This window comes from Paroedura picta, chromosome 7 (assembly GCF_049243985.1).
Source record: "Paroedura picta isolate Pp20150507F chromosome 7, Ppicta_v3.0, whole genome shotgun sequence".
NCBI classification, from domain to species: Eukaryota; Metazoa; Chordata; class Lepidosauria; order Squamata; family Gekkonidae; genus Paroedura; species Paroedura picta.
Genome location: NC_135375.1, coordinates 80,941,262 through 80,963,903, shown reverse-complemented (window position 1 = coordinate 80,963,903; position 22,642 = coordinate 80,941,262). Strand labels below are relative to the sequence as shown.

Below are 22,642 nucleotides of genomic sequence, written 5' to 3'. Positions count from 1 at the left end.
AACATTCACAGGTGGGAACTTGCATGACAGAAATTATCTCAGCAAGGATGCCAGAATGGCTGTTCTGTACACTATTTTGCATGGTTTTAATTGACTGTTTTAAGGATGTTGTCACCCACCCTGAACTGTATTGGAAGGGCAGGATATAAAAATAAAGATTTATTATTTATTTACTTCTAATGATTAAACCAGCCTTAACCACTCCTCCTCAAGAATGTTTGCTAAAAGGATCACAAATAATACTAGAACATCAGTGATTCAGTTGCAGAATATTAATATGACAATATAACAGGATGAATATGGTTACCGGAGACCACTCTTGTGCCAGCCACTTGGGACAATCAAAAATGTTGCAAGGCTGGACTATAGGCATCTTTGGCGTGTACATGCACTTCCACTCCTCCACAGAGCTGACAAGCCCCTGGATGTCCTCTTCCACACAAGAGACTGTACGACTCTGAATGCCTCCTCCACAAGATGAGGAGCAGGCAGTCCATGGAGTGCTTTCCCACCTGCAAAATGAGACAATTGTCAGGGAAAAAGCACAATGCCTGAACCACCTTGCAATATGCATCTTCTTACTGACTGGCATTTCCCCAATAACAGCAGCAAAGCACGGCCATGCTGTTTTCTAGAGTCGCTTTGAGATATTTCTACATGCAAGCCCTCTTGTTTGCTGCCAAACAATGTACTACTTTGTTCTATACATTTGTTAGGCCCTTTTCAAGTAGAATAAACTTTCAGAAGTTATAGCTTCTATCTGAAATGTAATGCTATTTAACAATGCTATAACAAGATAAAAACTCTATGAATATTGAATAATGATAAATTTTATATGAGAGGGCCTTTATAGAATTATGAATGTCACTGTAAAAATGGAAGAATAAATTATGCTTAGGGTGATCGGGACTTACCTCGGGCGCATTTGCCGCCGTGGGGAAGCCCTTGCCATGAAGAGGCTGCCTGGGACTTCAAGTCCCATGATCCTTTGGGGGCCGGGTGGCTGGGGAAGGCCTGGGAGGGAGGGAGGGAGTTCAAGCCTCTCCTCCCAGGCTCCCCTTCGTTGCCCACTTAGGGAGAGGGAAAAGAGGCGCGAGTCTCTTTCCCTCTTCCCTGCCGTTGAGGTTGCCCACCCTCCCTCCCTATTACTACGATTGTTAAAAAGTAATAAGAATAATGGTATTGGAAAAGTTTGTAATTGCAATGTTGTTAAAGTAAGAACAAGAATAAGAATGAATTAACAATTTGTTCGGTTGGATTAATTGTCACAACTTGCGGGATTTGGGCATGGGGGAGGAACCATATGGGAGCAGGCCCAGCCTGCGTGCAGGCCTGCTATAGAAAGGGGGCCTCCATAAGAGGCTGTGTGTAAGTGGTGCCGGGCGGCCATCCCTCATGGAGGAGGAAACTTGCCGGCAAAACCCACATTTCTGGGTGACTAGGGAACTCGGCAGAGGTTCACGCCTCAACGAGTTCTCAAAATGGGGGTCACCTCCCTGGACACCCAACAGGCCATTGGGGGCTCAGGGAGCCCGGCAGGATGCCGGAGGGCCCCAGGCATGCCTGTTGGAGTAATGATTGGCTTCCTCATGGCAGGTGGGCCACGAGACGGCTGGTTCCTTCACCCCCATGCTCTCCAACGCTTGGTTATGTGTTACAATAAAGTTGTGGCCTATTTAAACGCCAAGGAACAGTTGTCTGTGTGTCTTTGTGGCAACAGGTATTCACCTGCAAGGCAAGTCATCACCACCTCACCCTGAGACTAGGCCATGTATATAGAGGAAACATATCTCATGAATATCAGCATCTGAAAACCATTTTCTTTACTCTTGTATTTTCTGATTCCTGGAATCCAGCAATATTTATCCCTAAAAGATAAGTCAGAAGGACTTTCCAGCAGAGTACCTTTTTGATTTATAATTACATTGCAAACCACCCCGAGACGATAGTGCCGATAGGGGCAATCTAGAAATTTACCAATAAAAATAAAAATAAACTACTGAAATTACATTTCATGTGCAAGAGAGCAAAATTCCCATTTTTATTTAATATTTCCTGATTTAAATAATTTGGTCTCAAACTTTTTACCAGGTTAAGGCTTTTGACACTGGTAGAGGCCATTATACATTTAAATATTATCTTTAATGCAACAAAAGTACCTTTTTGTGTTCTTACAGGTTTCTTCAAAATGATGTCCCAGAACACTTCCCTCTCTGACCCATTCTGCACAGCAGCAGCTGCGCTGGGCAGCCACTGGCTCTCAGTGACAGGGTGGTTAGTCCCGCCGCTTCCTGGGACCAGACTTGGTCTGCCACGGATTACTGCTTCCACATGAGTCAGCCAAGGGAGAGAGGTTCTGCCATGCTTCATGGTGTGTGTGTGGATGAACGTGGGATTGCATTACAACCTAATCCCACCTTTGTGAAAATTAAATGCCCCAATCACCTCTGCACCACTGCGAAGCTGTAGGTGGGGGAGGAGCTGGGCCTGGAAGGCTTGACTCTTCCCCTTCCATATGGGCCTGGTCTGAGATAAGCCCCAATGGCACCTGCGGCAGGGAAGGGAACACCAGAAGAATCTGCATTCCCTTGATGTGGAGCAAATGAGGGCCTGATTTGGGCCAGGGCCAGGGCAGGACTGGTGCCATCGGGGGGGGGGGGTTAACCTAATGTAGAAAAGGTCTCTCTCTCTCTCTCTCTCTCTCTCACTCTCTCACTCTCTCTCTCTCTCTCACTCACACACACACACACACACACACACAGTCTACCTATGAATTAGCCTTTCCAGAAGTTCAGTTTAGACCACAAGTGAACAATTTTTTGCTCACTGGTTCCACAAATTTTAAGCAACTCTCCCAAGAAATCACATAGAAAATAACTTCCCATAGAGAATATGTCAGAGATATCACAATTGCCCTACCACTGCTAGGAAAATCCAACTATTTTCCTGTTAGGGGGGCATTTAGATTTGATCTGTTTTCCCTTGAAATCAATTGCAAACATTATCGTTATTTTAATGGGTACTGATTGAACCATTGGGGGTTTCATAAGGTAAGTGATAAGGTAAGTGAAAAGATTTTATCATGTACTGTAACAAGGCCATGGCAAGAGAAATAACAACTCTGGTTCCAGGCATGTAAAAGACCAAACTGTATCACACAGGTGTTCTTGTAAGACTGCCAGGATCAATTGTGCATCCCTGAGGAAAGTATGCTTAGTGGAAAATCTGGGTTTGCTGTCACATAAAGTGTGAAACAGCCATTACTGTTTGGAAGTAGGTGGCTTGTGACTTACCCCAGTACCACTTCTCAGATCTGGATGTCTCCTAGCTTACAAAAAAGCGTTGACTGATCCAGTGGCATCTGCAGTCTTTATCAATAATGCTAATTAAACTGACTGAAAATGTATTTATTTCCTTTATACACAATGGAGATCAAAGCAGCTTCCCTCTCCTCACCTCCATTATGTCCTTAGAAGAACCCTGTGACATAGGTTAAGCTGAGAGTATGTGACCAGCCCAAGGGATTTGACTCTGGGTCTCCCAGATACGAATCCAGCAACCTAACCTCTGCATCATGCTGCATCAGGAGAGCTACAACACAGCAATGGCTCTTACAAGACAAAAGTTGTGCCTTAGCTTGCTCTTCCCGTTTTCTCTTTGCAAGTGCAAAGACTGAGCATGGCCAGAGGGCCAAACGGAAGAACTGGGCAAGCACAAAAGAGTTTTAGACAAGCTGGCCCAATAAATTCGGGATTAGCCCAAGATACAGCCGAATATTCCATTTGTATATTATATTTTTAATGGTATTTTGATTGCCTTTGCATTGCCTTTAGCTATTTTGGGTCCTTTGGGGGAGAAAAGATATTCTAAAGAAGAACCTGTTTGTATACTCCTGGGCTTCTTTGGAAGCTGCCAATGTACCAGCTTTCACAACACATGCATAGCTGCAACCAAATCATATTTTTGAATGAATGAGTGCCTTATTGTTTGAGTTCATAATTTTTGAACGTCGTTACAGAGTACGGTCCTTAACTGATATCCTAAAACAAATAAATTTTGCATCTACAGTATTTATTTACAGTTATATACATTTATTATAACATTTCATATATAATGCTGTAGAAGAATGCCATAAATGGTTGAGAAACTTGAGCTGACAATGCCTTTTATTGGCCCACTAAGTAATTGAAATACTTCAATAAACCAAAAATCTATGTTAAAACTGGAATTGCTGGGGTTTTTTTTGTTTTGTTTTTGTTTTTTAAACCTGTCTTGATTATATAATCAATTCCACTTTATATTTTGATTTTGAGGCTTTTGCTCTCTGGGGAACACAGCAATATTATTTACCATTACTATTATTTTATGAAATTCACTGCCATTATAAACTTTTTATAAATGCTACTGTGAGTTCAATCAGATCCTAACTGGATTTTATTTATTTATATTTCGATTTATTGACCACCATTCCCGGACCATGCTGGCTTGTGGTGGTTTACAAAATCACAATTAAACAAGAATAAAACTCATTTTCTGAGCAGCCTAAACCAGTCAATACCCTCCCCAATGTCCCAGTACGCACTGCCTACCAACCTTGGAAGGTGGCTTCATGGATGGGGCATTTAGGGCCATAGAGGCCATTAGGGATCATTGGATTGACTGCAAAATACAATACACAGTGTCAACTGGCCATTCCAGCGACAAGGTATTTAGTTTTTAGTGATCCACAATTACTTCATATGAACAACCAAAATTTAGCTTATATTTTTTTAGATACATGGGGGGCGGAGCAGAAAGCCGTGCAGGGAAAAAAGGCAAGAGTAGAGCAAGAGGTATGTGGGTGACTGGCATTTGAAGAATACTGATCACCTCCAAACACATTTGATTCAGTAAGAACCTATAGCACATTTGCTAGATTCAAGTGCAATAGCACCTTAGAAACCAATGAGATTATTAGGGTATAAACTTTCCAGACTCAAAGCTCTCAAAGCTCTCTTTAAAAATTTCAGGGTATACAATACTGAAAGTCAATCTCCCTTGGAGATATTTGGAATATAAGCTTCTGTCCTGAAGATCCTGTTGGTTTCTAAGATGCTGCTGGACTAGAATCTAGCTCTTCTACTGCAGACCAATGTAGCCATCCTGTATAGTATACCCTGTCACAGTACATTTGTTGAATGGAGTATTTAGTTTACGTACCTAGGAAGCGGATGGTAGAGGTCATAGGGCATGATCTGTTTGTATCCATCACTGTTAGGAACAATAATGCCAACCCTCTGAGTAGAAGGTACACACAATAAAATAAACACTAAATGATTACATCATACAAAGAATATCATTAAATAGATTCTTAAGTCACTCTATACATGCTGACAAAATTTTAAAACACCAAAATATCAGGTGTATCTTTGGAGCCTGAGGCTGCACATTCACCATTTCATTAGCTGTTGCTTTCCTAAATTAACTTAATTATTATAAGGCAACCTGATGTATCTAGAGCTGAATTAATTTCCTAGAAGTTAAACTAAAACTGAAAAGGAATGAATGAATCTGTGGCATGCGTGTTTGTATGGGACAAAAAAAAGAGTGCTTTGATACACTAGTAATTACAAACAGAAAGTAGTTCACTTCCAGTGCTCCAGTCTCCTTGTCCTCTAAATTTAAATGGCAAGCTAGGAAATGTGATATATGAAAAACGCTGGGGGAAAATAGTCTTTAAAAAACATAAAATAACTCTCAGCTGACCAGTAGGATTTGATCTGGCAATATTTCAACATGACGGAAGAGACGTTGTCAACAGAATTCAAGGATGCTTCCAGACATAATCCCAAACACTGGAGAACGGAAAATGCAACAGGCAATTCTTTGTTTAAGTAGTACCGTCTGTTGGGCTTACAGTTAATGCTGCTGAATTTGTGTTATGATCATCCTTTGTGGATCCTGTCAATCAGCATGGGCTAGCATCGACCAGAACCCACTTGCTCTTACGGTTGGCACGCATTGGCATGAGAGTGCCAGCAGTAACACTATGGGTAACGTTCTAAACAGAGATGCATCCTTCTACTTCATTGCCATTAGGAGGATTTGACTCTGCTTAGGATTGCACTGCACAGCTCCCTTTAATATCCCAAATATCGAGCCTAGAGAAATTATTATGCTTCTGTACCCCCTGAAGCCATTAGAAATAAAGACCTAATGTTTGTAAAGTTTCTCTTCCTCGTTACCTGGAGGCATTTGTTTCTCATCACAGGCATTCAGGTTTGTGCCTAATTCCAAGCCTGCTCTACACAGATCAGGCAGTCCCCAGATTAAACTCTAATGTTGCTTTAACTAATTCACTTTGATTCATTTCCAGGCTCTGATCTGAATAGGCTCTTTTCACACTACAGGCTACAGTCAGGCGCCTGTAAGGGTGCTTATGATAAGGAAATCATCCATCTTTTGCATTAATTATATCCTTTATACTGAAGTTACTTAACCAAACATACCTTTTAACACTTGGAATGACACCCGATTAAATAACCTACTCTGTCTCTGCTTGCCCTACCAAACTAATCTTGTGCTTCTATTTCAAATGCCTTTACATTTTCAACTTTCCATCCACACATCTGAAAGACAAAAAATGATTCTTTCGGGCCCTCTTATGCATAGATTAACTCCATCAGTTCCCTGAATATGACTGGAGAGAACAAAGGAAATGATACCAATGCGAGTATAAATATTTTCTTCCTATAAAGGCAGTATTACAACTTGGAGAAACACCTTATTTTCTAACAGTGACCTCAGAGCTGAAATGGGAGGGATAATTTGAAATGGAGAATCAGAGGAAGGAGATTAAAAAAAAAAAACTTTCCCCACCAGCTCCCTCTAACCCCACCTAAGTTGCTTGTTCTCCAGGTGGGTTCTTAACCAGAGATTGTGAGAGAAAGATGAATCTGAATTCTGACTGGGGAGCAGCACTTAGGGGGCAAATGGATGCGAAGGTAACAAATGCAGGAGAAAAGCAAGAAAAGGAGGTGAAACAACTGGTAGGGGATCCTCAGACTAGGATAGGAAATAAAATAACAGAAGCCTTTCAAGGCTCAATAATTCTTGTACTTACTAAGAAGTAAGTCCCAGGGCAGATGTCAACACACTCTGAAGTGTGGCAGCTGCCAGGGCCCAGGACTTCTGGTGGGCTCCACTGTAGCTAACTGTCTCCTGCTCACACATCTACTCTGACACTCATACACACGTCCTTCTCCTGTCTGTCTGAAAGTGCTTAATCACCCATGCACCCAGCTGCATATGTTGTCTAGTCCTGCCTGGGAAGAGCAAGTGGGTAGGACACACAGCAGCAGTTCTCCTAGTGTTTGTGGCAGCGTTAGCTATACCAAGAACCACTGGGAAAGGGCCTGCAGGCAGTGTGGGCAGATGTTACTGAAGGTGATGGGAGAACTTGTAGTGGATGGGGAAAAATACATAGGCAGATGAGGGCAGGCAGGTGGGTTGGATGGACAAGAAGAGGGGGCACAGTAGTGGGCATAGGGAGTCCTGGGCGGTTTCGGCCCAGGGCCCCCAAAACCTGGAACCACCCCCATAACCTGGAACCAGCCCTGGTAAGTGTCACTGAACTCAATGGGGCAATTCTGAATACACGTACTTGGACACCTCAGTCACCTAAGGCAGTGGTCCCCAACCTTTTTATCAACGGGGACCACTCAACGCTTGACAATTTTACTGAGGCCCGGGGGGGGGGTAGTTTACTCCTCTACTCTCACCCACTGCCCTAACGCTCTCTGATCACTTTGGTAATGTTTAAACATCCCTTCAAAATAAGATACAGACACGCCACAACAATGAACATAAAGAACATTTTATTTTCATGGAAATTTTAACTCATGACAATGACAAATCAATGGGAACCCTGAGCATGTTTCTCTGCAACGGGATAGTCCCATCTGGTAGTGATGGGAGAAAATGACACCCAAAGTGTGTTGTAAAGGGCCGGGGGGGGGGGGGGAGGCGTCCTTCACGGCCCACCTCCAATTAGTCCATGGCCCACAGGTTGGGGATCGCTAACCTAAGGCATTTCAAGAGGACACTCACAAGGTATCCTTATTTAGAAGAGTTGGTTCTTATATGCCGCCTTTTCTCTACCAGAAGGAGTTTCAAAGTGGCTTATAATCGCCTTCCCTTTCCTCTCCCCACAACAGACACCCTGTTACGTAGGTGAGGCTGAGAGAGCCCTGATATTGCTCCTCAGTCAGAACAGCTCTATCAGTGCTGTGTTGAGCCCAAGGTCACCCAGCTGGCTGTATGTGGGGAGAGGGGAACCATACCACTCTCGGCATATTAGAAATTCATGCTCCTAACCATTATATCAAGATGGCTTATTTAGAATATTAGTCACTGTTGCTTCTGATGCAGAATATATTGCACAGAAGACAAATCAGGTAATCTGGAGAACTTCTAGAGATCATTTTTTTCCTTAACTCATTTTCAGGTACATCCATTTTGTTGGTTTGATGATTGCTGTGTTCCCTCACCTGGCACTGAAAGCTTTCCTCCCTCTTGTCCTGACTGAAGGAAAAGAAGTAAGTGAACTATCCTACTGTCTCCATCATTTGCAGCTTAGTTACTGAGAAGCCATCTAAACATATACGTCACATTAGGAAGTTTTGCTGATACACTTACTAGGTAGCTAAATACAAGGAAGCATTATACTTTTACTCTGCAGACTGTGCCAAGGATCCACATATGGCAAGAATTCATTTAGACTTCTAGCTTGGGATTTCTTGTAAAAATAGTGCCAAGATACTTATCTCACTGGTGTTCTAGTCATGAATACAGTAAAAGCAGGAATACAGACTTACTATTGTATTTGCTTCATAATTGCTACCTATCTAAATACTTTTCAGGGCCATGATGACAGAATAAAAGGAAGTCAGCTAGAAATTCGTTGCACAAGCTGCCAGTCAGTAATTAACTAATTACTTTCTAATTAGTTAAGAAAACATCCTGTCAAGGCTCTCTTCCAACTTTAATAACATTCAACTTCTTATTTATAATATTGACTAATACAGAGGCTTTTCCTCTTCATTCTTGACAAAATGCTCTTACCCCCATGAGAGTCGGAGTTGGTGGGTGCTTTTAAATGTAAAAGTCAGCCAACTGGGAAGTGACTAACCATTTTGTTCCAGCTGCTCTTCTACTCAAAACTGCATGTTCCTGATGTGGAGTCTATTTTTTGAAAGTACGGATTTGTTTGCACCCTTCTCAACAATCACTGTGGTAAATTTGTCCTCTTTAAAAGCTATAGGCTAATGCCCCTAGCCACAGTTTGTGTCAACAAATTCCATAAGAATCATGACTTCTTCTGAAGCTATCACCAAACAGTCTGAAAACCTGTGTTCTAAAGAACAAGCCCTCTCACTTAACTTCCATCATAATTTAACATACAGTTACCCCCATGGTTCTTTTAATTCCAGAGAGGTACCTATGTTAGTTTGTTGCAGGAAGAATAAACAGAAGTCTTGGGATGGCATTTTAAAGAACAATATTTTATACCCACATAAGCCTTCATAGAGTCTGCTAACTACAGTGCCTAAAAATGTGGTCTCTAGTCCACAGAAAATATATGCTGGAATAAATTTTTGCTAATTTTAAAGGTGCCGCAGACTCCAGGTAATTCAGAATCCCCTTAGTAATTTTTCCCCTAAAATAAGATAATGTTAGTTGCCCTTTCTTGCTCCCATCTCTCCCATCTCTCCATTATCTATGCTGGTTGGGAAAACCATTACAGTATACGGTATTTCTCACATGGAACTTCATGTTTGTGTCACCTTTAAAATTAGCACAATTTTATTCCAGCATACATTATTGTGGACTACAGCCCACATTTTTAGGCACTGTAGTTAGCAGACTCTGCGAAGGCTTATGCTGGTATTAAATGTTTGTTGATCTGTAAGATGCCATCACAACACTTTTGTTTATTTATGCTGGAACGAACTAACATGGATACCCTTCTGGAATTAAGGGGATCATGGTGGCATATCTATAAGGAAGGGATCGGGTAGGGATGACAAGAGCGCTTTGGGGCAGGGGGACAGATCCCTTCCTATTTGCAATCTTAGGCCTGTTTGACATATTTTGAAAATGAAATGAATGCAGAAATAAACGTAAAGGATTCCCAGGACAACAGGGTACTGATAAAGGTCATAGCCTGGCTGCCATGGGCCTCTCTCTTCACATTATCTTTTAAAGAGTCAGCAGCAGCAAGCAACAATCTCCTGTGCTGTGGAGATAGTTCCAGGCAGCCAGTTCCCTTCAAACAGCCCTTGTATGCTGAGACAGCAGAGTTTGGATATCCAAACAGCTTTCCTGCCTTTTGGGATCTTTATGTCAACAGCCTCACCTAGATCTGTCTTGTAGAGAGATAAAAAATTACTTCCTGACATCTGCCCAGAAGTTATTTTTCTCTCATGCTTTCGATTTGCATGTACCATGTATCCACCTGTCTTAACAGTTATGCATATGTAATGACAGATTATTTAGAACGCCAATCTGGAAAATGGCTTTAAGATGAATTCCCAGAAATAAATGGCATATGTAAACTTTAATACCATAAACATCAAGAAAGGTAAGCATTTTAAAATCGATGACAAAAAGAAACATCTAAGCAGCTTTATCGTGCTAGCCTCATGACATGTTGAACCAGGCTGTCCTCCTCTCTGCTTATGGTACATTGTCAAAGTGCGCCCCTCCAGACATCCATGGACTACAATTCCCATGAGCCCCTGCCAGCATTTGCTTTCTTCCAAGCCAGACCGGTCAGGGATTCTGCTTTTTTTTGGGGGGGGGGGCATCATGTGGGCATGAAATCCAGGTCATTGTGGGTGGGCAGATAGTTGTGAGTTTCTTGCATTCCACAGGGGGTTGGACTAGATTACCCTGTATGTCCCTTCCAACTCTAGGATTCTATTCTTTAAGTAGGCCAGAACACATAGTTGATATGCTGAATATACCCCAGACTACATAATCAACACAGGCTGTGGAGAAATGAATTTTACATGGGATGTTTGGAAAAACCTTTACCTTGAGTTTTAAAAAGCTTTTCTCTCTCTTAGCAGAGTGGGGGAGTAAAGACTCATCCAGCTCAATGCTTTAGAAATGCTAACGATTGCTGACTGGAGATGATCAAGTCACTCCTCCAGCTAGGAAGAGAACTTCTGAAGGTTTAAAATGCTAGAAAGTCTCTTGCTTAAGATTTCAGGAAAGGCTTCTTTGTTCTCCTGGTCCCTTATGACACAGTTATTTGGGTGGAACAAAATCAGAGTTCAGCAGCACCTTAAAGCAGTTCAGCAGCCAGACAGATCCAGGGCATAAACTTTTGTGAGGCAAAGCTCCCTTCATCAGATACAAAATTTGGGGGGGGGGGCGGGTGCTCTTCACTTTGGGGAAAACCTGATAGAGAATTGGAGATTTGAGACAGGATCTCAATGTTCCATTTAAATCAAAAAGCAGCTTCCAGTTATGTGATATAGAGTTTGAAGTGAGGCCACTGAACAGGGTAAGCTTAATTATTTATCCCCATGTTGTTTCCCTGAGAGAAATCATCTCCTTCCCTGACAGCCTCCTGAAACCAAGGTCAAACAGACACCTAACTATGAGTGGAACTCTCAGCATTGTGGGTCTAGTATATCCCTAGCCCAGTGTTTTGCATTGGTTAGAAAATCTGTCAAGGATTTCAGACCCAAGAACAAATCTACAGTCCGTCATGAAGCTTCCTGGGTGACCTGGGCCAGTCTCTCTCTCTCTCTCTCTTGCTCTCTCTCAGTCTCAACTATCAGATATGAACTAAAATGGAAATGTTAAAATGATGTACATTATCCATAGCTCTTTGGAGGAAGGGCAGGATGAAAGTGTTGTGAGATCTGATCACAGATTCCCTAATAGGACACATAATTTGGCTGATGTGTCTTTGTAATATGCTGTCCCCCTTCTAGCCTCTGATCTCTCACTGAAGATCCAGCCCACATAGCTCAGCAGAATTGCATGGCACAATACAGTCCATACTGTTGTGAATGATACATGTCTTTCAAGGTTGGGAGAATCAACGGTCTGAATGTTTCCCAGACAAATAAATATGAGCACACAAAGGCGGCGGCCAGCCTAGAAATCATCTCCTGACTGTGCTAGGGTTTTTTATGCATAGGGAGGGATTTTGTATTTTTAAAAGGCCCGTGATTTGCCTTCTGCACTCCCAGTTAAGATGATAAAAGTATTTTTAAAATGATACAAGCCATAGCCAATGCAACAAATCCAGTCAAAATATCTGGTTCCTACCCCCAATAGACCGCTTGTTTATTTTGCAAGCTGGAAGTGGAAGATTAGCAGTGGCAAGCCATGTGACACCTCCCGCTCTTGCAGCAGGCATGGCACCACACCTGCATATGCCTTGCATTTTCTCCCTCTGGCAGCAGGCAGGCAAAGCTGCTGCAGACAGGAAAGGGACGAAAGCTATGCTGAAGCAATGTCCCAAACCTCAAGAAGTCTGTGATGAAGAAGAATCTGAGTGCCCTCACATAAGGAGAAACCAATAATCATTAATACCTCCAGCGCCCAACCATATTCACAGCATTTAACATCTGCTACACTGCTTTTAGAATCAAGTCTGGGGCATACATGACCTCAGAAATACAGGATCTGATCACCCCAATGACCTTTTCACCTTGCCCTTTTCTGTCCCTTCCCCCTTATGCCACATTTTCCTTCATAACCCTGTTCCTCTAGCTCTGCCCTCCCCCAGTTTTGGTCCTCTTTCTGTTTTGACAATTAACTTCTATTGTTTATTACAGTAGTAAATTTATTAGTAAGTCATGCCTCTTAAATTTTGAACAAACACAATAATGAGTTCCTTGATGATACTTAATTGCAGGAAGACATCTAGAGATAAAATACAATTGGATCGTCTTAATCATCTAGATAGTGGTGTTTTTTTTCTTTTCTTAAACAAACCAACCAACTGTGGAAGCCTTTCTGTGTTCTTTGGAAAAAATACAGGCATCGGCTATAATAAATACCTACATACATAAAATCTTTTCCCCCAGGACCTCACATCAATCCATAAACACTAGCTAAAAAACAACCAGATGTACCTGCAGTGCTCTGAGCACAAGAAGCAGTGACATCATTAACATCTTTGTCTTTGATCAGTGCAAGCCTTGTCTCATGATGATGAGCAGACTTACCTTGCAGGACAAGGGTCCTGGTTGCACTCCTGAAGCTTGGGCTTGGGCTTGATGTTTTCAGGGTAGTAGTGGCAATACTGATCAGCCACCACTCGACTGCTTCTCAGATCATAGCACTCGGCAGAAGTCAGCTGGTAACCTGAGAAAAATATCCAGGTTGTTAAAAAGAAGCAGCGGCAAATACAGCCAGGCAACGCTGCGTTGATATGCATGTACAGATTGTACTTTTGGATTTTTTTGCACTGGCAGAACTGCATGTCCTTAGAATGTTTAGCCAGCTTGGTGTAGTGGTTAAGAGTGGAGGTCTGTGATCAGGATAACTGGTTTGATTCCACACTCAGCACATGAAGCCAGATGGGTAACCTTGGGCTAGTCACAGTTCTCTCAGAGCTCTCAGCCCCACCTACCTCACAGGTTTCTATTGTGGGAGAGCAAAGAAAGGTGATTGCAAGCTGCTTTGACAGGCCTTTGGGTAGAGGAAAGTAGGGTTCATGATGGAGTTATTCGCAGAATAGATCTTGATCTACTCAGGCAACAAGACAAACTGTACCGCTTTGAACTTGTGATACATGCTGAAGTGTATCTAAAAGTTAAGAAGTGACAACAACATTTGGACCATTACTAATGTTACTTCGGAAAGAAACAGACTTCCTCGCAGCAATTGCATTTATGTCTATAAAAATGTAATGTCAAAAAAGCTATAAATAGTCATGTAGATCTTATAATGACTTTTCTTAGGAGTATGATTCTTTGTTTTAAAGAATTTTCTCCCTGAATCAAATGCTTGCTTTAGAGCTCTAACATTGCAGTGTCCTACATCTTTGGACAGGAGCAACTTCTCGTGACCATGCCTATGTACAATGTAAACTCACCTCTTAGAAAAATAGAAAGTCATGTTTCAGTTTGCTGGATACTGTTTCTATTCCAGCAATTTAATTTAGAAACACAAGTTATTATAAATTCATTATTATTATTTTTTAAAGCTGTGTATAGATTTTTATGTGTTTTGCTTTGCTTATAATGGCTAGAAGAAAGTTCGCTCCCTTGCCTCTGTATTCTTACTGAGGTGCATATGAATGCTGATTAGAATGTTTTAAGACATCATATGCTGCAATTAATTGCACTAGATTTGTTAATACAGTATTACAAATATATATAAAGTATTGATCCCACCAGCTATGTGTATCCTTTTTCTACAAGTGATTAATTTAATTCTTTGGATTGTTGCTTTTCATTTGGCGATAAAAACATCCCTCTGTGTCTCCCCTGCCACTGCCCATTTTCTTACTAATTTCCCATATGGGAGTATCAGCTGTTCTGACTTAATTTAATTTACCAGTTGCTCCTTGTCCCCAGAGACAGGGCCACTATCCTTAACCAGAAGGATTATATAACTCCCTCTGAGGCTTTAAGTACAAGTCATCATGGCAATCACTTTAATGAAATTATTTAAGTTTTAAACATTAGGGAATAAAGGAAAGGTCAACATGCAGGTGTTCTAATACACTTAAGATCCAGTACTCTAGGTCATGCATCTTTGTTGAACTGGAATGGCTGGATAAAAGGTCGAGACATTCAATCAAGGTTTTCAAGTATTACTCATACAGAGCATTCTGACAATACAAAGATGCAGACCTTTCAAAACATAAACAGAGAAATATAATATCAACTAGCCTTAAAAAGACAGATGTTTTCAAAATAAGAACCTATATATTGTTGGCACACAATTAATTTGAACTGTGTGATTTTAGAACAGAGGAGAAAGATGGGAGAAAGTACCTGACTGTATCAAAGTACAGAGGATAGTTATTTATGAGTGAATGACTTCATTGGGACTATCTCTGCATGTGAGAAAGCAATGAACTACCTTCTGAGTTCTTTACCGAAATACATTTTCACTTTCAGAAGAACAGATTTTAAATGTAATGCAAGGGATTTGTCTAAAGAGAGCTGTTCCAACATCTCCGTAGCTTGCAGATTTTCCTTCAAATCGGGTAACTCAGCAAGAACAAAACTTGCTTTCCCTGGATAAGGACACATTTATACCTATTAGTGCCACCTAGATGGACAACACCAAACACTGTAATGAATTATTAAAGCATTACCTCCACCACACGAAGCAGAACAAGGAAAGAAGTCAGTTTCTCTCCACCGGTGAATAATAGGTTGGTAGAAAATAAACTGAACCGAACTGTCTGCAGCACCAGCAGCAAGAACCTGAAAAAGGAGAAAGGCTGCAGAGCTGTTAGGGTGCACAGCGCACAAATCAACTAGACACACCCTGTTGAATGGTCCAGAAAATGGCAAGTATGGCACTCACAATAATCAGAGTAAAAAGCATGCTTCATGTCCTTTTGTAACTGTAATCATGGAATTGCCAAAATACCTATTAAACAAAGGTGGTTAAACCTGACATGGGATGCCTCCCAACCAGAATTATGCAAACAATATGATGATGTTCACCCCACTCCTCCAAAATTGCTGTGTTCGTCATACCTTTTAGTCAGCTTTGTGATTGGCACTGGTACATTTCAGTAAATTTCACCCAGTGTCTTTTTGATGTTATTAGCATGGTCTCTATTGAGCCCTTTTTCCCTAGTGGAAGAGCAGGCATTTCTTTCCATTCAAGAGGGTTTCCAGTTTATTTTTGAAAGTAGATTCAGAATCCCTCCTGACTGGAAAGGAATGCCTGAAGAAGAAGAAGAAGAAGAGTTGGTTCTTATATGCCGCTTTTCCCTACCCGAAGGAGGCTCAAAGCGGCTTGCAGTCGCCTTCCCATTCCTCTCCCCACAACAGACACCCTGTGGGGTGGGTGAGGCTGAGAGAGCCCTGATATCACTGCTCGGTCAGAACAGTTTTATCAGTGCCATGGCGAGCCCAAGGTCACCCAGCTGGCTGCATGTGGGGGAGCGCAGAATCGAACCCGGCTCGCCAGATTAGAAGTCTGCACTCCTAACCACTACACCAAACTGGCTCTCTGCTGAAAATGAAGGTGCCCATTTGTTCCAGCGTGACCTCTGTTGCTCTTTTGCTAGCACTAAGGACTCAAGAATGCTGCTTAAACGTGACTTTTAAAATTCTACCTTGTTTTCCTGTTGCTGTTTCAATACTGGATTGCAAAATGCTCATGAGACAACTAAGGAGGGGGGGAAATCCCCCTCAGCTCCTTGACCACACAATTCTTGGCATTTTAAAAGCAATGTTTTTGCTTAAAGAAGTAATTTGCAAGACCAGCATTTCTCTGTGCATCTTAAAGGGAAGCCTGGGACTTCTCCTATGTCACTGCCATGCAATCCCCTTACATTGTATTTATTTATCTTATGTATAGTCTGCCTTGCTCACTAAGACTCAAGGAAGATTACATAATATGGGCATAATCAATAGGATGAGCAGACATCTAACAAACAATGTAATATCACTAGGATTGAAGAACTCTGGAAAAAGGCATAAAAATTAAACAAGATGTTAAACAATACAAGAAATGCTAGTACATAAAGTAGAAATACAATGCAATAAGAACATGGTAAGATAGAGCAACATATACTATATTTTTGAAGTATATCCCACAGCCTTGTTCCTTCTATTGAAACATCTTCCTGAATAATTTTAACAAGTAGAAGCCTTATTTCCTGCAGGATGTGTAATCGCCACCTCCATACAAAGGCGCATTCAGAGACGGGCTGAGATAATTTGATTCCTGAGGCAGAACATTTAAATGGTGCTACCATGCTGATAGAAACGTCTACTCGGTCTTCTTTCAAGGAGTTCAGGGGGAGTATAAATACATGCCACCCACACTCACTCCATAGATTTCGTTTTTCCTGGAGGGGGATATCTATCAGAAGCCCATTCCAAGCTGCACTGGACATTTGATCAACCCCTCCCTCCCAGGAAAGATTGCCAGGTAACCCCTAGGAGTGAGACTGACTTTGCTAAGAATTAGGTTGAAACTCTGTATAGATGGAGATCAGGAGCATGGCTTCTGATCTTCAACTCTGCTATGTAGTGATTTTTTTAGGGTAGTGTGAGATGGATCATCTTCTGATCAGCTCTTAGTGGTTGGCTTCTGACTCTTCCTCCTCAGGAACCTTATTTCCCTTTTTTCTTTGCCCTACCTTTGCTTCATAGAACAAAATTTGAGTCAAGTGGCACCTTTGACCAACAAAGTTTTATTCTGGGTAGAAGTTTTCATCTACATGCACAGTTCAGCTATCTGAAGAAGTGTGCATGCACATGAAAGCTGATATCCAGAATAAAACTTTGTTGGTCTTTGAGGTGCCACTGGACTCACACTTAGTTCTGATGCTTCAGACCAACATGACTACCTGCTTGAATCTTATCTGCTTCAGAGAATTTATGTCTTCAGAAAGTAAAGGCCCACATGGAGAATAAGGAAACAGGACAGGGAGGCTTGAGAACAATAAAATAAAAATAAATTGCACCAAAGAAAATAAATTTAGATTATGATTATTTCCCCCACTGAAGATGAACAGGAACACAATAATAAATCAAAGAATACTTCAGCTGGAAATAAAATAGGAAAGGAAGGAAGAAGCTGAGGCAGAAAACCTTTAGGACCAGTTGAAATACATGAGACTTCTAGCCCCAGAGGGTCTGCTGGTCTTTTCTAATCAAGGTAAACAGTGATGTAAGAACTGAACAGGAAAAAAAAGCTACAGCTGGAGCAATACAGGTTCCCTGGACAAAGAAAAGGGCCTCTTCCATGGATTAATATAATTTCATTTGGTGCGTTATAAACAGGATGTCTAATTCCTTGTAGTGAGGTGGTACATTAATCACATATGGGGTTAAGACACTCTGGGGACAAGTGTGGTATCGTGCTAGAAGCGATTCGAAGTCTCTGATTTGAACACACAGTAACAACATCTTCTGGAAGGATTCGCCATTTCTAACTAAAAAGAAAAGAAAGAAAAGAAATAGACCAACAACAATGCCTGACCCTTAAAGATCACTCCTGTGTGGGGTCCTAGGCTGAGAATGATAAATGCGGAGAGCGATTATACAGGGCCAAGCAGAATTGGTTGGGAAGATTTCACATCAAAAGTCAGGAAGACATAACAATCTAGCTCCCCAAGGATTCTTTGTTGTGTTGTCTGCTTGATTATCTGTCTTCTCTGACAGAGAGAAAAGGCAGATGCAGATCTTTCTCCCCAAGTAGGTACGAAGTTATTCACACAGCCAGATCACTCCCCCCCCCCCGCCAGGTGGGAATACACTACAATTAACCACAGATGGGAAACACAACATTACTAGATGAATGAGGTAAAATAATCAAATGAGTGTTTATTGTTTCGGATGAGCTTTGAGTGCTTTGGGAGAAGAGAATATACTGATTACACGCTGAAGCAACTTTGTTGGAGTTTTATTTGATGAGGATTAAAGTACGGTTGGTTTTCATGGCAAAGATACTGGAGTGGTTTGCCATTTCCTTCTCCAGTGGATCACCTTTTGTCAGAGCTCTCAGCTATGACCTGTCCATCTTGGGTGGCCCTGCACAGCATAGCTCATAGCTTCACTGAGCTACGCAAGCCACCTTGCCACGGCAAGGCAGCAATCCTTGAAGGGGGGGTGCCGTGACTCCGGGGAATGGTAGAGGGCGGGAAGGCCTGGAGGATCATTGTCCATGGGGTCGCGATGGGTCGGACATGACTTCGCACCTAACAACAACAACAAAGTACGGTTCTTCTCCTTGCATCTGAGGACTAAATGGATTTTGAGCTAGAATTGCCATGTATATGGCAATTTACAAAGGACCTAGTGCTTTTCTGTATGCCCTTCTGTGCTCACACCTAGAGTGAAAATTAGATGCTCTTTCCACATTGCCTTTTCTAAAGCCTATGGGATCATACACAATCAAATAATCAGAACCATTCTGTATACTATAACTTTTGTGGCATTCCTACCGTAATGAACATCGCAACACGGGAGGGACATCTATCGTATTCAAAGTATTGGTCAGACTCATGAAAGCCAAGAATCACAGTGACTAGGCATTCCTGTATCTGACTCTGGTAGAAACCTTGAGAACCTTTGTCAAAAGTGTGAGGTGACACATGCAGGCATTCCTGTAAATGATGATCACAATTAAGGAAGTTGCTAGAACTCATATCCTATCCTACCGTGAATAACAATCATTGATATTTTTAAATTATTCAGTGCATATTTGTGGCCAGTTGCACCAAATAAAACATTGCTTTCAGATGCTCACTCCACATTCCCTGCAAGTTTCAAGGGAAAGATTATAACTCTGTTGAGATAAATCTGGTGCTGTAAATTTACTATAGTATGGGAACAGAAACTTGAAACATCCTATTAACTTCTGTGACATCGCTCGTGATTTTATATGCTTAACTCATTAGTCAGAACACTTCCTTTTGAAACACTAAGCTTCTTTTCTAATGATGTTCTATGGGAGTTTTAAGAAATTTCTGAGGCATTTTCTATACTTGCAAACTTTGAAAAGATGCTTAAGGGATAATCTTAAAGATCTTTATTTTGAAAGAAATCACTAAATTCAGTTGGGTTTTCTTCCTGCTATTACGATTTAAAATCATACAACGACTTAGACTTTGATCACTTCCTTTAGTATCAAAACTTCAAATTGAAGGGCCTTTGCATCTTGAAAAGGAAAGCAAGAAAGGTGAAAAAGGGATCTGAAGTAATCCATGCTTTCTCATCTGCGCTGAAATGATTATTCAGATACCATAAGCATTTGTACATGTAGAAACTGGCTATTCTTGAGATTTCTTGTGAGCTAATGCATATCCATGTATAGAGACCATCCTACTGATCTGTAAATCACAGGTTCTTGGTGAAAAGTAGAAAATGCATCATCTGATATCAGGAGCATTTCTAGGAACGGTGATTTCAAATATCACTGTTAGCAATTTTCAGTTGGAACACACCAAAACACTTTTCAGTTTTCATCAGGTAAATTCACTCCCAATCATTAAATAGCACAGTCTGGATTTTGGCAACATGGGTCCCGTCAATCCGCATCAACTTGTGGGAGCTGAGAGCAGCCTGACCTAAAAGGCAGGCACTGTGGTTACTTTTTTCATAGGGCTGTTTAATCAGCGTGACATGTCCATCCAGACAGTCATCAAATGATTGGTCAAATTCAGAAGAACAACCTTTGCCAGAGGCCTTGTATTTAACTAGTGTTGCCTTTCTTGTATTTTTCTTTTCTTTTCTGCTTAGTGTGATACACTAGCTAATATACTTGGCAATAATATGGAGAGAAGGTTTGGATTCAAGCCCACAGTAGGTCTTGAATTGGTGGTCTCACAGCTGCCCAGCTGTGGTTAAAGGATGGAACTATTGAGTTGGCACATTTTTATTTTATTTATTTATGTTTGGATTTATATCCTGCACTTCTCCAAGGACACCTGGCAGCTTACAATAAAACATCCAAAAATAAAAAAAACCCAACTAATCCACCAAGAATGGCAGCCAAAAAATACCGTACATCTCTTGAGCAGACTAACCAGGGTTGAGGAGCAATGGTGTAAGTGCTGTAGCCCGAGGAGGGGCCATATAGATCTTAGCTCTGGCCCCAACCCAGGGCCTGGTGGAAGAGCTGCATTTTACAGGCCTGCGAAACTGTGATAGTTCCGTCAGGGCCTTCAGCTCTACTGGGAATTAATTCTTTCAGTTTGGGGCCAGTCCCAAAAAAGCCTTGGCCTTCGAGGCCAAGTGGACTTCCTTAGGGCCAGGAACCACCAACAGATTAGTATCCACAGAGTGAAGAGACCTGTGGGGAGCATAATGAGACAAGTGGTCTCTCAGATAAGTTGGGTCCAAGTTGCAGATGGCCTTAAAGGTCAGAACTAAAACCTTGAACCTGATCTGGGCCCAAATTGACAATCAATGCAGCTGCCTCAACATAGGCTGGATATAGGTCCTCTATGGTGACTTGGTGAGGACACTAGCAGCTGCATTTTGTATTAACTGGAGTTTCCAGGTCAATGACAAGGGCAGGCCTGAGTAGAGAGAGTTACAGAAATCCAATCTAAAGGTGATCATTGCATGCATCACTGTGCCCAAGCAGTCTGGGGACATGTAGGGCGCTGGTAAAATGCCATATGAGCTACCTCCATGACCCGGGCCTCCAGAGATAAGGAAGCAACCAGAATCACACCCAAATTCCTCACTGAGGCAGTGATTTTACCCCAACTAAGATAGGTAGATGCACTTCCTGCCCTGCTATCTTTTTGCCCAGCCAAAGGACCTCCACCTTGGAGAGGCTGAGTTTCAGGTGACTCTGTTCTAACCATCCAGCCATGGCTTCCAGATATCTGGCAAATGTATCGGGGGGGGGGGGGAGTCCGGGCAGCTGTCCATGAGGAGATAGAGCTGGGTGTCATCTGCATATTGGTGACAGCCCAGCCCATAGCTGGGCACATAAAGATGTTAAACAATGTTAAACCACTCCCTGTGGGACCCCACAAGTAGTCACTAGGGATGCGACAGTTCCTTCCCCACAGCTACCTTCTGTCCGGTTCTCTCTGTGTTGAGGGAGGAGCAGAAGTTAGTTCAACTTCTTGGCTTTCTCAGAGATCCTGACCCCAACAGCATGTACCACCACTGTAAGGGTTCACATGAATTAAAACATTCCAACTGGAGTCCATGAATGCCCACAGTTTCCCCATGGAAGTCTCCCAGAACAACTAATTCTACATACTGCAACATAATTGATTATTAACACTAAAAGAGGATAACCCACTCATATTTCTCCTAACCTCATCCACCAACTCTTAGCTCAGATTGCTCTACAAGTCTCCAAATGAACAACACATGTGGCCCAACCCAACTTTGTAGGTCCTGTTGAGATCAGAGAGTGCTTCTTCTATCAGACACAAATAAAACTCTTACATCAAATATTGCTTGATTTGCCTGGCTAGCTACTGTAATGAGAAGGAAATGGGCTATTAATCCGTGAGCACTGAAATGAGTGACAACTCAAAATGTTTTCTTTTAGCAATTTTATTGTCTTTAGCTTTTGATAGGTAAGACCAAAAGAGGTTATTTTATAAAATCTTTATTAGTGATTCGTATTAGTGCTATTTTAATGTTGTATTTCAGGATTGCACAATTAGATTGTTATTATTTGTAAATTTGATACTTTTTGTATTGTATCTGTACTACGACTGCTAGTCTATGACCATCAATAGATGACTTTGAGATCACAGAGCTGATTCCCAAGTAAGTATGAACATGGTTAAAGGCTTAACCACACAAAAGTGCTGTTACTTAAAATGGGACCAGTATAACAGCTTCATCCTATCAGGCAGCTAGCAGAAGACCTGGCCCTAATGTCTCAGTATCTCTGCAAAAACTGGCAGACTTGATTTTAGGCCAAGTCATGGCACTCAGTCTAGTTTTGGTCT

The 22,642-nt window shown here is 41.7% G+C and overlaps 1 protein-coding gene across 3 annotated transcripts in view; it reads right to left on the bottom strand.

Annotated features, from left to right (window-relative positions):
• ADAMTSL1 (ADAMTS like 1) overlaps positions 1-22,642 on the bottom strand; it is a 555,547-nt gene that overhangs the window by 143,187 nt on the left and 389,718 nt on the right. For 2 of the 3 annotated variants that reach the window (XM_077345149.1, XM_077345151.1), the window contains 4 exons: positions 15,338-15,449; positions 13,233-13,371; positions 5,200-5,250; positions 308-512 (listed from right to left, as the gene is read on the bottom strand). In XM_077345149.1, the coding sequence (XP_077201264.1) occupies positions 308-512; positions 5,200-5,250; positions 13,233-13,371; positions 15,338-15,449 (507 nt within the window). The remainder of the gene's footprint in view (positions 1-307; positions 513-5,199; positions 5,251-13,232; positions 13,372-15,337; positions 15,450-22,642) is intronic. The other variant, XM_077345150.1, reaches the window with a different exon arrangement.